The sequence below is a fragment of the Microcaecilia unicolor genome, chromosome 8 (assembly GCF_901765095.1).
Source record: "Microcaecilia unicolor chromosome 8, aMicUni1.1, whole genome shotgun sequence".
NCBI lineage: Eukaryota > Metazoa > Chordata > Amphibia > Gymnophiona > Siphonopidae > Microcaecilia > Microcaecilia unicolor.
The window spans coordinates 247256270-247271277 of record NC_044038.1 but is presented as its reverse complement, the minus strand read 5'-3'; the positions used below and the strand labels follow the sequence as shown (position 1 = coordinate 247271277).

General features: G+C 42.3%; 1 protein-coding gene across 1 annotated transcript in view; it reads right to left on the bottom strand.

Annotated features, from left to right (window-relative positions):
• LOC115476995 (myosin-7B-like) overlaps nt 1–15008 on the bottom strand; it is a 111980-nt gene that overhangs the window by 14504 nt on the left and 82468 nt on the right. Inside the window, exons 35-38 of the mRNA XM_030213628.1 lie at nt 14468–14583; nt 9812–10004; nt 7727–7930; nt 5451–5576 (exon numbers count right to left, since the gene is read on the bottom strand). Of these exons, the coding sequence (XP_030069488.1) occupies nt 5451–5576; nt 7727–7930; nt 9812–10004; nt 14468–14583 (639 nt within the window). The remainder of the gene's footprint in view (nt 1–5450; nt 5577–7726; nt 7931–9811; nt 10005–14467; nt 14584–15008) is intronic.

Below are 15008 nucleotides of genomic sequence, written 5' to 3'. Positions count from 1 at the left end.
AATAGGAAATGGTGATTTATCCTTTAAAAAAATACTAAAACTAACATGAAAGTAACAAGAAGGAGATTTAAATCAAATTGATTAACATATGTTTTGATCAAATGCATAATAAAGTTATGGAATTTGAAGCTTGAGGATGATATCTGTCTACAAGACACAAACCTAAGAGGCAAAACACCTATCTAACTATACCCACATGACTACCACCATCTAGTTACCCCTGCAATGAACAGACCACTACTTGGAAACTTGGGCCTAGTAAAAGCCAGATCAGCCAATAAAAAATATCCTGTGATTCATGGTGACATTAGTGAATACCACTTAAATATCTTGGGAATAACTGAGACTTGGCTGGATGAAAGCATGTGTTCCATTGACTAAGTATGCTCCATAGAATTTACTATCCAGCATCAAGCAAGACCGTGGAAGTGGGGTAGAGGGGTAGCAGTCCCAAGTCTAGAGACAATTAACCTATGCAGAATCTCCATCCCCCATCAGTCTGAGTCAGAAAGTCTCCTAATCCAGCTAGGAGATAGCCAATATGGTGGACAGAGCACATTGCAACAAATCATCATCTGTTCCAGAACTCCTGATCTGGTTGCCGAGCTTCCCTAGGTTACTGATCAAGGACACTAACCTACACATTGAAACTCCAGGCTCCACCACAATTGCTTTTCCTTGATATGATGGCAGCTCTAGGATTCACTCAGGTAAGAAACATAAAAGAAAGCCAATTCCTGAGGCCCAAAAGGACATTAGCTGGCCATTCAATGTCAAAGCCCAGAAATTACCTGGCATAGAACATCTGGATTTAACCGCTACTGGCATTCAGCAAAACAATGATTGCCACTATCTGAATATCGGGCCCAATCATTATTAAGAGAGGCAAACTGCCTTCAAGCTTCTGTAGATATGAGTTAGGAAAAGCGTTTGACGGTGACCAATGAGAGGTTGCTTAAACTCCCCTAAAAACCCTACTACATTTTTTGCATCTAAAAGGAGGGAGAAGAAATATGGTGTGGGGGTGGGGTGGGGATCTCTAGGGTCTCTGTCTTACATATGTGATCCGAGTTGCTGGTATCTAGTGATCCAGCTGATTTTGAATTTGAAGACCTATAATGTAGGTGCACAACACAAATTTGATACAACACCTATCTTTACCAGATCACAGTGATTTACATAAATACATAAAACCCAACTTTAAATGAAAGGAACTCCATTAAAAGATAGGAAAGATCTAGCTCAATCATACCAAAGAGAACCAATATTTATATACTACTTACAAAGACATGACACCATCATTATATATCATGCAGATACTTGCAATGAATCCTTCCCTCCCCATCAACTTGATCACCAAAGGCCTGAATGGAGAAACGAGTTTTAAACAAAAATCATAATTTTTTTTTCAAATTTCCTTCTGCCCATATTGATACTGGAATCAGTTAAAAGAATGCACTCACAGGTAGGTCCTCCTTCCAATCTGCTCTTTTACGCGCCAAACAGGATTATTATATCCAACTGACCAACTCTCTTGGCTCTAATCCTCGACTTCTCTTCACCACATTGAACTCTCTCCTCAAGGTGCCCCCTCCCCCAACTCCCCCTTCATTATCTCCTCAGACCCTTGCTGAATTCTTTCACAACAAGGTTCAAAAGATAAACCTTGCTTTCTCTACCTCACCACCTCTCCCTCCACTAGTCCGTTCCCCTCTCTCTCCTTCCCCTCATTCCCTTTCCTCCTTTCCTGAAGTTACTATTGAGGAAACTACACTTCTCCTTTCTTCCTCAAAATGTACCACCTGTTCCTCTGATCCCATTCCCACCCACCTTCTTAATGCCATCTCTCCTACTCTTATTCCTTTTATCTGTCACATTCTCAACCTCTCACTTTCCACTGCGACTGTCCCTGCTGCCTTTAAACATGCTGTGGTCACACCTCTCCTTAAGAAGCCTTCACTTGACCCTACTTGTCCCTCTAATTACCAACCCATCTCCCTCCTTCCTTTTCTCTCCAAATTACTTGAGCGTGCTGTTCACCACCGCTGCCTTGATTTTCTCTCCTCAAATGCTATTCTTGACCCATTACAATCTGGTTTTCGCCCTCTCCACTCAACCGAAACTGCGCTTACTAAAGTCTCCAATGACCTATTACTGGCTAAATCCAGAGGTCAATATTCCATCCTCATTCTTCTTGATCTTTCCGCTGCTTTTGACACTGTCGATCACAACATACTTCTCGATACCCTGTCCTCACTTGGATTCCAGGGCTCTGTCCTTTCCTGGTTCTCTTCCTACCTCTCCCTCCGCACCTTTAGTGTTCACTCTGGTGGATCCTCTTCTACTTCTATCCCTCTGCCTGTCGGCGTACCTCAGGGTTCTGTTCTTGGTCCCCTCCTCTTTTCTATCTACACTTCTTCCCTTGGTTCATTAATCTCATCCCATGGCTTTTCCTACCATCTCTATGCTGATGACTCCCAAATCTACCTTTCTACCCCTGATATCTCACCTTGCATCCAAACCAAAGTTTCAGCGTGCTTGTCTGACATTGCTGCCTGGATGTCTCAACGCCACCTGAAATTAAATATGACCAAAACCGAGCTTCTCATTTTCCCCCCCAAACCCACCTCCCCGCTCCCCCCGTTTTCTATTTCTGTTGATGGCTCTCTCATTCTCCCTGTCTCCTCAGCTCGAAACCTTGGGGTCATCTTTGACTCTTCTCTCTCCTTCTCTGCTCATATCCAGCAGACCGCCAAGACCTGTCGTTTCTTTCTTTACAACATCCGTAAAATCCGCCCCTTTCTTTCCGAGCACTCTACCAAAACCCTCATCCACACCCTTGTCACCTCTCGTTTAGACTACTGCAATCTGCTTCTTGCTGGCCTCCCACTTAGTCACCTCTCCCCTCTCCAGTCGGTTCAAAACTCTGCTGCCCGTCTCATCTTCCACCAGGGTCGCTTTACTCATACTACCCCTCTCCTCAAGACCCTTCACTGGCTCCCTATCCGTTTTCGCATCCTGTTCAAACTTCTTCTACTAACCTATAAATGTATTCACTCTGCTGCTCCCCAGTATCTCTCCACACTCGTCCTTCCCTACACCCCTTCCTGTGCACTCCGCTCCATGGATAAATCCTTCTTATCTGTTCCCTTCTCCACTACTGCCAACTCCAGACTTCGCGCCTTCTGTCTCGCTGCACCCTACGCCTGGAATAAACTTCCTGAGCCCCTACGTCTTGCCCCATCCTTGGCCACCTTTAAATCTAGACTGAAAACCCACCTCTTTAACATTGCTTTTGACTCGTAACCACTTGTAACCACTCGCCTCCACCTACCCTCCTCTCTTCCTTCCCGTTCACATTAATTGATTTGATTTGCTTACTTTATTTATTTTTTGTCTATTAGATTGTAAGCTCTTTGAGCAGGGACTGTCTTTCTTCTATGTTTGTACAGCGCTGCGTATGCCTTGTAGCGCTATAGAAATGCTAAATAGTAGTAATAGTAGTAGTAGTAGGTCCCTTGTGTGCTTTGGCAAGCAGTGGGGCCACCGTTCCATGATCTTGAAATGACCTTAGGGGACTGCTAATGGGCTCAGGTCAGAAGGCATATGTTCATATTAAACTTTGTGAGCAACAATTAAGATTTTAAATTCTACTCTAAAACAAATAGGCAACCAGCGAAAACTTACATCATATTTACAAACATTGCCTGGGACTGAATTGCTGCATTCTGTAAGTTGTTGTTACATTTGTATCCTGCGCTTTCCCACTGCTGGTAGGCTCGATGTGGCAGGCAATGGAGGGTTAAGTAACTTGCCCAGAGTCACAAGGAGCTGCCTGTGCCGGGAATCAAATTCAGTTCCTCAGTTCCCCAGGACCAAAGTCCACCACCCTAACCACTAGGCCACTCCTCAGCTCTGTAATGGTTTGATATTACTGGCAGATAATCTAAATGAGAAATTAATAAGGAATGAGTCAATATGTGATGCTGCTTGATGAAATACATGTTTCAGGGATTGTAGTTGTCGAATGATACAAAATCCCTTTTTTATAATACTGAAAACTTGCTTGCAAAAATTAAGCCTATAATCAATTAAAATTCCTAAATATCTGAAATTATCTACAACTGTTATTGGTTTACTAAGAAATACTAGATTCTGTAGGGGATGATCTAAATGCCCTGTAAAGACATTTAATTTCAGATGATGGTCTCTGAGCCAGTTCAACACTGCATCCAAACAATTATGGTGTACAGAAAGATCTGGGGATATCAAATCAGAAAAGTTTTCATGAGGACTTAGAAAAGAAGCTGTTGGACTTAGGTGAAGGCCAATGAATAACGGGGGGAGATTTCAATATCACTAACAACCCAGGTGAATATAGAAAGATGATAGGAAAATATTTAAGAAGCTGATAGTGGGGACGGGAGTGGGGGATATTTGGAGAACCTTACATGGGGTTATACTTTTTACTTGGCCACCCATAATTTGTATTTGGATAATAACTACTTTACAGCCCAAGTGTTACTGCAGCAGAGCTAAAAGATAGGATAGAAAATACCATTTGAGTGGAATTGAGATGAAAAGACGAAAGGCAAGGACTTTGCTTTTGAAAGCTTAATGAAGCCCCTCTTGGACAAAATAGAAGCAGAAGGTAAGATTCTGCAGGCCACCAAAGATTACTTTCAACTTAACTCAGGGAGGCTGCAATTGGGGAACAGTTATTAGCATTTTCTTCTAAGACTAGGAAACACTCCATGAAACTATATTTCAAACAAATGTGAGAAAGTGTTTTTCCCCCTATCAACATTGAATTTATCTGTAGAATTTGTTAATGACAAGACTAGTAGAATAGCTGGGTTTAGAAGAGATTTGGAGAAGTTTCTAGGGGAACGGTCTGTTATCAATTATCCAGGTAGACTTGGGAATGACCACTTTCCATTCATTTCATTCCATTCCTGTATTTATATCCCGCTTATATCTAAAAAGAATCAAAGTGGGTTCCAAAAGCAAGGATATAAAACCCCTTAGCTCCACATATGATAAAGTACCAACTAACAAGCTATTTATAAATATGTACCAAAATATTTATTAAAAAGATAGGTCTTCAGTAATTTTCTAAATGGTAAATAATTAAATACAATCTGTATCGATACAGGAATCTAATTCCAAATCCTATTGGATTGACAACTGAATGATCATGAAAGCGCTAAGCAAAATATTCCTAACCATAAGAAAACCTAGTCTGGGTCAGTATGTCTTGAAAAGTGGCACCAATTTATCCTTAAACGTGGTGGGTCATTTGTTTTCCCAGTAGTGCCTGTGAGCTCCGACTTCACTCCTACCACACTGACTCCGAGATCCAGAGAGCTAAATCCAAGGCATGAGTCTCCTGCGGAAGAGAAGTACCCAAATACATGTTTAAGCTTTTATGAGCCTCGTTCCCTTCTTACATCAGTGATCGCCTTCTTGGCTTTGTCCTCAGCATTGCGACACTCTTGTACGGCCTCCTCCACCTCTGAACTCAGCTGAGCGATGTCTGCATCCAGCTTCTTCTTCTGATTGATGAGTCCTGTGTTCTGTAAGGCAATGACAGTACACACTACTACTGATGCAGTGACACTCAACTTTCACTATTCAGTCTGTCCCAGGTCCTCCTCACTTACCACATCCTTCACTATCAACACTTTTGTAGCTCACTGTCAAGGCATATTTATAAAAGCAAAACAACCACAGAAGGTGATCTCTCCATAGGAGAAATGAAGAACACCAGGTACACACAGTGGATCCAAAAAAGAGTCCTCTCTCATGTAATGTCTTCCCAAACAATGTCTTTATTAAAATCAATAAAAGCCTGACACGAATCGTGTTTCGGCCACACCGGCCTGCATCAGGGGTTTATCAGCTTTGGTTGGAACAGATGAAACAGCTGAATTACAATGAAATTGTAAAGAACAAGGATGTCTTTATAACTTCAGCTCTAATAAAGAAACAGTGAAATGCTCTATACGAGGCTCACGCACACAACGGGTGCACGGCGTACCCCATTTATCATCGCTCTGAGTAATATGCTTTTATTGATTTTAATAAAGACATTTATTTATAAAAGCAACACATCTTGTTTAATTGCACAGATATTCTCTCTTTTGGCAAAATGCTTTATCCAGACAATAGACTCTTTGAGGTCAGTATTTAGTCAACTTAAGTTATCCATTTAAAGATATGCAATATGTGTTCAAGAGTGAAGGCTGGAAATGCTGATCTAGCTTTAAACGGATAACACGCACATAGGGGTCAATTCTATACCTGGGCTGGTGATTTCAGTAAAGCTGATGCCCTAGGTCAGAAACACACATGAACTGAATGCCCAGTCTAATGGGAAAGGAAAGGGAAATGGGACTTGATATACCGCCTTTCTGAGGTTTTTGCAACTACATTCAAAGCGGTTTACATATATTCAGGTACTTATTTGTACCAGGGGCAATGGAGGGTTTAAGTGACTTGCCCAGAGTCATAAGGAGCTGCAGTGGGAATCGAACTCAGTTCCCCAGGATCAAAGTCCAGTGCACTAACCACTAGGCTACTCCTCCACTCATTCCACCAATAAGAGCCAACCTCATCAGTGATGTCACAATGGCTTGATTGCCTGATACTTGGCTCACTTCTGATATTGTGATGTCATAAGGGAAAGGGGGAAAGGGAAATGGGACTTGATATACCGCCTTTCTGAGGTTTTTGCAACTACATTCAAAGCGGTTTACATATATTCAGGTACTTATTTTGTACCAGGGGCAATGGAGGGTTTAAGTGACTTGCCCAGAGTCACAAGGAGCTCCAGTGGGAATCAAACTCAGTTCCCCAGGATCAAAGTCCACTGCACTAACCACTAGGCTACTCCTCCACTCCTAATGTGACACATGGCAATTAATGCCCCAGGCCGGTGACACAACTATGCCTTTGGCTGATGTGATGTGATGAAGTTTATGTGAAGTTGTCAATGTGAGGGAACTTTAAACCCAAGGATGATGTGACAGAAATAAGGTTAATGCCCTCAGGCTTCTGAGACTGACAGAAGGGAAAGTGCTGCATCTGGCATTGTGTTGGAGAGAAATGTCCCAGTTTGCTATGACCCGTTGGTGCTTAATGGAAGCGAGAGGAAGCCCTTATTTATGACTTTGGATTTAGTTCACACTTTTCAGTAGTTTAAGATGAAATACATTTAGTAAAAGTAGGTATTTCCTTGGGGTTTACAATTGAATTTTGTACCTGAGGCAAAAGTCACAACGCACATCAGTGGAATCTAAACCTTGATTTGTCTTGTTTCTGGGTTATTCCTAAACTCCTTATGCCATGTTATCCACTTAAAAGCCCATCCTGGTTCTCTTTATTGCTTAGACACTGTTCCAAAAGGAACTATAATTTGTGGTTAGAACTGTAATGATTCTTTGTGTAATTACCTCAACCCTTGAAGAAGTAATTAGGGCAAAACGTTCACTGTCTTCTTTTCCTGCTTCAAATTATTTCTCCTGTATTGGTGAACTGCTGTTTGGCTTGATAAAGAGGGCCTTTATCATACACAGATGAGACTCGGGAGGATAATAGATAGACCACTTAAGTTAATGCATCAGGTAACTGAGCAGAAAGGTTAATACTTCAGGCTGGAGCTACATAGGTGTTTAATGCCTCAGGTCCGTTAATGACCCTGTTGTGAATAAAAAGAATGACTTACCTGAGAATGTAGTAAGTTTACTCTCTCTGTAGCCTCCAGCAGTTCCTGCTCTGCGAGTTTTCTTCCTCTTTCGGCTTGCTCTAGCGCAGCTCGCAGCTCCTCCACCTCTGCTAACAGCAAGTTATTGCGTCTCTCAAGGGCAGCAGTTTGTTCTTTCAAATCATCATTATGGCGCATAGTATCATCCAGCTCAATCTGTAGATCCTGTGAACAAAATCCAAGTGACCAAGGTCAAAGTCAGGGAGAACAAGGTGATGGAGCTTTGGAGACATTAGGATTTATTTGTTAGAAGGATTTCTGACATGTGAGGAACAGTGTAATTTAATCTGTCAACTACCATACATATATCAATATGACTATAACAGAATCAAAAGTAGGATATTTACTAAAACCATATGGTGGTAGTAGAATGAGATACTCAAATCGAAGAGGAAAATAAACAGGTAAGGTGGCAGCAAGTGGGACCAAACATTGGATAAAGAGAGAAAATATTTTGTAAAAATTTGATGGAAGCATAAAAAATAAAAAAATCCCAGTGACAATATGAATTACACACAGCTGACCTGAAAACAAAGGTCTGAGACCACACATGGACCCTGGTTTAATAGTGTTTGCATGGAAATTATTCTAATGTCATGCAAGATTGATGGAAGAGGCAGTTCTTTACCAAGTGACAAAATTTCAGGGGGGGGGGGTAGGGGTAGTGTCAAGCTGCGTTAGGGCACTAAACCCACACTATTTGCTCCTTAATGATTGTTAAGGGGCTCTAAGGAAAGGTGCAATGCCCTAATGCAGCATTCATTTGGTCATCCCGTGTTACACAGTAATGAGATGCAAAACATGCAAAATGCACGTATAGCATCTCATTGCTATGTAAATATAGCAATGTGGTTTGTGATGTGCACCAATGTAGACCACAAGCTGCATTATAGTCAGTAAATTACCTCCTCGGAATATTGCAAAGCTATGGCCCAATGTTCCCGGGCTCAGTGTTAAAGATTCTGGCCCCCTTCAGTAATAGCAGTGGGCTGAGTGGCTCCCCCCCAAAAATGGTGAAAACCCCTCGGGCCCCCCCCCAAATCAAGCCTCCATAGTACTGTCCCAACCAGACACTGCCCAACCCAAAGGACCCACCTAGTGACTGCACACTCAGAAGTGTCCCCTCCCCCAACCGAAGACCCCCCCCAAGGCAGTAACTCTCTTTCCAGGCCCCTACCCTTCCTAAGGCCCCCTTATAGGCCTATCTTATTATAATCTCTGATGTTTCATAGACCCTTATGTGGAAACATGACCTCTAGCTGTCATACCACAAGACTAATACTACAGGTCACCAGCATCATTTTACATCAGTGGTTCCCAAACCTGGTCCTGGAGGCACCCCAGCCAATCAGGTTTTCAGGATATCCACAATGAATATTCATGAAAGAGATTTGGATGCATTGCCTCCAATGAATGCAAATCTCCAGGACCAGGTTTGGGAACCATTGTTTTCGATGAATGTACCACCAGGGCAGGAGCGACTGGGAATTGTTCATGTCTGGACCACTAGACATCAGGATTTCTAATAAGGTAGGCCTTTGGGAGGGTGGGGTGGGGAGCTGTTAGGGTGTTACTGCTTTGAGAGAGGGTCTTCAGTTGAGGGAGGGAACACTTTTGGGTGTGGGGTTAGCCACTAAGGGGGGCCTTCTAGATGGGGGAGTCTGATTGGTGCATCAATAAGGGGAGGGGAGGCTTGATTAAGTGGTGCCCAATGGTGGCTTTTGCCTTGGTGGTGGTGGTGGGGGGGAGGCTCTGAGCACTGCTATTACTGAAGGGTATTGGCTCCTTAACATGTGGATAAGGATCATCGGGCTGCAGCTTGGTGACCCGATGGTCCATCATTGATGGAATAACGCTACTTGCAAGGTGGCTCACAATCAATGTTATTCATTTACCACAGGAGTCAGCAACCTGCAATACTGAGATACAGGTTGGTGACTTACATAGTAAGTCAAGGTGCAGTAAATCATGCCTTTTAGCCGTTCTTCGGACAGAGCTTCACAGCCTAGGTGTAAAGAAAATACAACTGTGATGCAGGTCTCATACCTTAATCTGCGACTGTAGAAGGCGGACAAGTTTCTGAGACTCTGCTGCTTGCCGGTTGGCATGGCTCAGCTGGATCTCCATTTCATTCAGGTCTCCCTCCATCTTTTTCTTCAGCCGGATGGCTTCATTCCTGGCTTTAGCTTCTGCATCTAGAGTGGCCTGCATGGATTCCATCGCCCTCTGGTGGTTACGCCTGCCAGTGACAGAAACATGGTTTTATCCAAACTCTGTATGTTGAGGACCGAAGCTTTTCAGCAGTGAACTGCCGTGATTGTACTTAGCACTCCATATATATATTGTTATTTCACTATTAAGGAAACCTTTTTATTAATGACAATTTTATGTGTCTGTCCAAAATATTCAGTGTATATTATAGGTGAAGAAGACAATTTTAGTTTGGCTGAAATTTGAATCCCCTGCATAATTTAAGAATACATAGAGGTCTTGAATACTGATTGTAGAGAATTTGGGCTGAAAGTAATTCACTGTGTACTGCTGTACATGTACTAGTATGACTACTGCTACTTATTTCTAAATTTGTGCCCTATTTTCAGTCAAACTTAGGAGCATAATTTTTCAACTTAAAATTAATCTTAATTTTAGGAGATTCAAAGTTATGCTTAAAGAAGCCTTGACCACATCTGCTCTGGCCATATATCCCACAGCTTGTTTTATCACTAGTTAGTTTTAAACAGGGCTTTTTTTGAGAGGGTACTTGGGGGTACTGAGTACTGGCACCTTTTTCATTGTCTGCTAAAATTGACTCATGGTCCCCAAGTTTTAATGAAAGTGCTCAGGCTCTACACACCAATTCTGCCTTTTCATAGATTCTGTGACTGGTTGCAGGGGGCCTGGCTGTTGTGGGGTGGGTCCCTCAGTGATCACCCCACCCCTGAAGGGTGGTCTGGCATTTGAGTACCGGCACCTTTTTTGCTAGAAAACATGCACTGGTTTTAAATCTGCTACCTATTAGTGGAGTTGTAGTGCAATAGAAAGCACTACATAACAGCTCCTTCTTTACACTTTTCACGGCACTCAAGATTTTGTAAACTTCTATTATTTCTCTCCAAGTTGAAGAGCCCAATCTTGTCAGCCTTTCTCTATAAGGTACTTGTTCCATTCCCTTTATCTTTTTTGTTTCCCTGCTTTGTACTTTTATTTTTAGTTCAGCAATATTTTTCCAAGATGGGGTGGGTTAGGACGGCACACAATAGTTGAAATGCAATCATACCATGGAGCTTTGTAAAGGCATTATAATATTCTCTGTTGTATTACCCATTGCATTCTGAGTAATTCTGAGGGTCTGTTCTGGGTCTTGCGGAATAACTTATTCGTAAATGATCTGGAGAATGGAGCAATGAGTGAGGTGATCAGATTTACAGATGACAAAAAATGTTCAGTTCTTAAAATGGCAGAAACTTTGGGGGATTTACCGAAGGATCTTGTGAGATTAGGATGCTGGGAATGTAAATGGTACGTAATATAGACAACTGTAAAATGATGTACATAGGGAAAAATAATCCCACTACAGCTGAGTTTCAAGTTGGGAGCCAACACCCAAGAAGATGATCTTGGAATTATTGTAGACAATATGCTGATTTTTTCAGGCCAGTGTCTCATGGCTGCCAGAAAAGTAATAAAATGATAGTCATTATTCAGAAAGAAACAGAGAACAAAGAATACAATGATGCCTCAGTGTAGGTTCCTTGTATGATGTATCTTGAATATTATATTCAGTTCTTGTCACCCCCATCTCAAAAAGGATGATAGTGGAAGGTCAAAAAAAGAGTGAGAAAAATGATCAAAGGGATGGAAAACTTGTCTTATCAATAAAGTACTAACAGTTTAGGACTCTTCAGCTTGGTAAAGAGATGAGTGAAAGGGGAAATGATACAAATTTATAAATTAGTGAGGCGAATGGTTAAAAGGGGAACAGTTGTTTAATTTTTTTTCAACAATACTGAAAGGAGGACACACCATGAACCTAAAAACCAACAAACTGTAGAATTATTTTTTTACCGCAAGGCACAATTAAGGTGTAGAATCTGTTGCCAGAGGATGTAGTCAAAGAAAAGTCCATAAAATATTATTAAAATGGAAAAACAACAGAGCAGATCAGTAGGAGATAAACATAAATTTATTAAATGAAAACCAAATGTTCAAATCAGCCCGACACAGGCCGTGTTTCGCCCAGCAGGGCTGCGTCAGGGGCTACACAGTAATCCTTTATTGTCAAGGTTTAGTAGATATATGTATTGATGAAAAATAAATGTACAGGAGACTGAAATCATAGATCTTCTAAAATATATGGTGAAAAAACAGCTCAACTGAATAATCATAAAAAGTGGTGACGTGAGACCCGTCAAACACCCTTGCAACTCTGCCTTGTTGCTTTCTTGGTCCCCCCCCCCCCCCCTAAAATATTATTAGCCAGGTAGACTTGGGAAAGCCAACACTTACAGTGGTGGAAATAAGTATTTGATCCCTTGCTGATTTTGTAAGTGTGCCCACTGACAAAGACATGAGCAGCCCATAATTGAAGGGTAGGTTATTGGTAACAGTGAGAGATAGCACATCACAAATTAAATCCGGAAAATCACATTGTGGAAAGTATATGAATTTATTTGCATTCTGCAGAGGGAAATAAGTATTTAATCCCTCTGGCAAACAAGACCTAATACTTGGTGGCAAAACCCTTGTTGGCAAGCACAGCGGTCAGACGTCTTCTGTAGTTGATGATGAGGTTTGCACACATGTCAGGAGGAATTTTGGTCCACTCCTCTTTGCAGATCATCTCTAAATCATTAAGAGTTCTGGGCTGTCGCTTGGCAACTCGCAGCTTCAGCTCCCTCCATAAGTTTTCAATGGGATTAAGGTCTGGTGACTGGCTAGGCCACTCCATGACCCTAATGTGCTTCTTCCTGAGCCACTCCTTTGTTGCCTTGGCTGTATGTTTTGGGTCATTGTCGTGCTGGAAGACCCAGCCACGACCCATTTTTAAGGCCCTGGCGGAGGGAAGGAGGTTGTCACTCAGAATTGTACGGTACATGGCCCCATCCATTCTCCCATTGATGCGGTGAAGTAGTCCTGTGCCCTTAGCAGAGAAACACCCCCAAAACATAACATTTCCACCTCCATGCTTGACAGTGGGGACGGTGTTCTTTGGGTCATAGGCAGCATTTCTCTTCCTCCAAACACGGCGAGTTGAGTTCATGCCAAAGAGCTCAATTTTTGTCTCATCTGACCACAGCACCCAATCACTCTCGGCATCATCCAGGTGTTCACTGGCAAACTTCAGACGGGCCGTCACGTGTGCCTTCCGGAGCAGGGGGACCTTGCGGGCACTGCAGGATTGCAATCCGTTATGTCGTAATGTGTTACCAATGGTTTTCGTGGTGACAGTGGTCCCAGCTGCCTTGAGATCATTGACAAGTTCCCCCCTTGTAGTTGTAGGCTGATTTCTAACCTTCCTCATGATCAAGGATACCCCACGAGGTGAGATTTTGCGTGGAGCCCCAGATCTTTGTCGATTGACAGTCATTTTGTACTTCTTCCATTTTCTTACTATGGCACCAACAGTTGTCTCCTTCTCGCCCAGCGTCTTACTGATGGTTTTGTAGCCCATTCCAGCCTTGTGCAGGTGTATGATCTTGTCCCTGACATCCTTAGACAGCTCCTTGCTCTTGGCCATTTTGTAGAGGTTAGAGTCTGACTGATTCACTGAGTCTGTGGACAGGTGTCTTTCATACAGGTGACCATTGCCGACAGCTGTCTGTCATGCAGGTAACGAGTTGATTTGGAGCATCTACCTGGTCTGTAGGGGCCAGATCTCTTACTGGTTGGTGGGGGATCAAATACTTATTTCCCTCTGCAGAATGCAAATAAATTCATATACTTTCCACAATGTGATTTTACGGATTTAATTTGTGATGTGCTATCTCTCACTGTTACCAATAACCTACCCTTCAATTATGGGCTGCTCATGTCTTTGTCAGTGGGCACACTTACAAAATCAGCAAGGGATCAAATACTTATTTCCACCACTGTATCCCCTGAAATAAGCTATGAGAAATTTAATTTATTGTTAGGGATCTGCTGGAAGCTGGTAACCTGGACTGGCTGCCCAGCACTGCATTTCTTATGTTCCTATGTAAAATGCCCCCCCCCCCCCCCTTATATATTCTAAACAGGAAGTTCAGTTGGATTGTTTCTGTGTGGTTAGATGATAGAGTACAATCCCTTAGAAATGGTTTAATTTGCAACTTCTGCTTCTTTTCTTTAACACTTATCTATCCTAAAAAGAAACTTCAAAGGTCATGTAGCTTAGGATGTTTAGAAATCCACATTCCAATGTCCATTAGCAAAATAATGGAAGCAATACTACATATGTGGATTGCTACAGGAAGGCTTTTGGATTCAGCTCATGCCTTTTTCAGTAATAACTCAAGGTCAGTTACCTTCAGGTCCCCAGAGGGCTCCCAATCTAACCTTCTACCTGAGATAGTGCTGCAGTGGGATTTGAGCCTGGCTTCCCTGGTTCTCAGCCTGCTGCTCTAACCATTAAGCAGTTCTCCCACTTCACTTTAGTGCTTTCCCAGATCAGTATCTCTAGACTTGCTTATCCAGGTGAGATTACGGAGGAAATATTTTCTGTACCTGAGATTTTCAATTTCCTCATCCTTCTCAGCCAGTTTCCGCTCAATGTCAGCTTTAACCTGAGACAGTTCTAGTTGGATCCTTAAGGTTTTGCTTTCCTCATGTTCCAAAGCTCCCTTGAAAAGAAAGATCAGACATGGAATTGATATCTTCTATGTTTAGAAAAGACTTAGTATTTTTATTACATTTGTACCCCACGCTTTCCCACTCATGGCAGGCTCAATGTGGTAGGCAATGGAGGGTTAAGTGACTTGCCCAGAGTTACAAGGAGCTGCCTGTACCAGGAATCAAACTCAATTCCCCAGGACCAAAGTCCACCACCCTAACCACTAGGCCACTCCTCCACTGAGTTCAGAGTAGGAGTATAGAAATATGGGGCTTAATTCATTACTTTTTTGTTTCATTCCCTAGTAAAGGAAGGTTTACAGACTCAGAACTGCAGATCCAGTGCTGTGATATCCTTAAATAACAGCTTCAAGAAATAGCAGAAAGGTAAGCAGTGGGTGGCCTATAACACTTTTTTTCAAACACCCTAATCTTT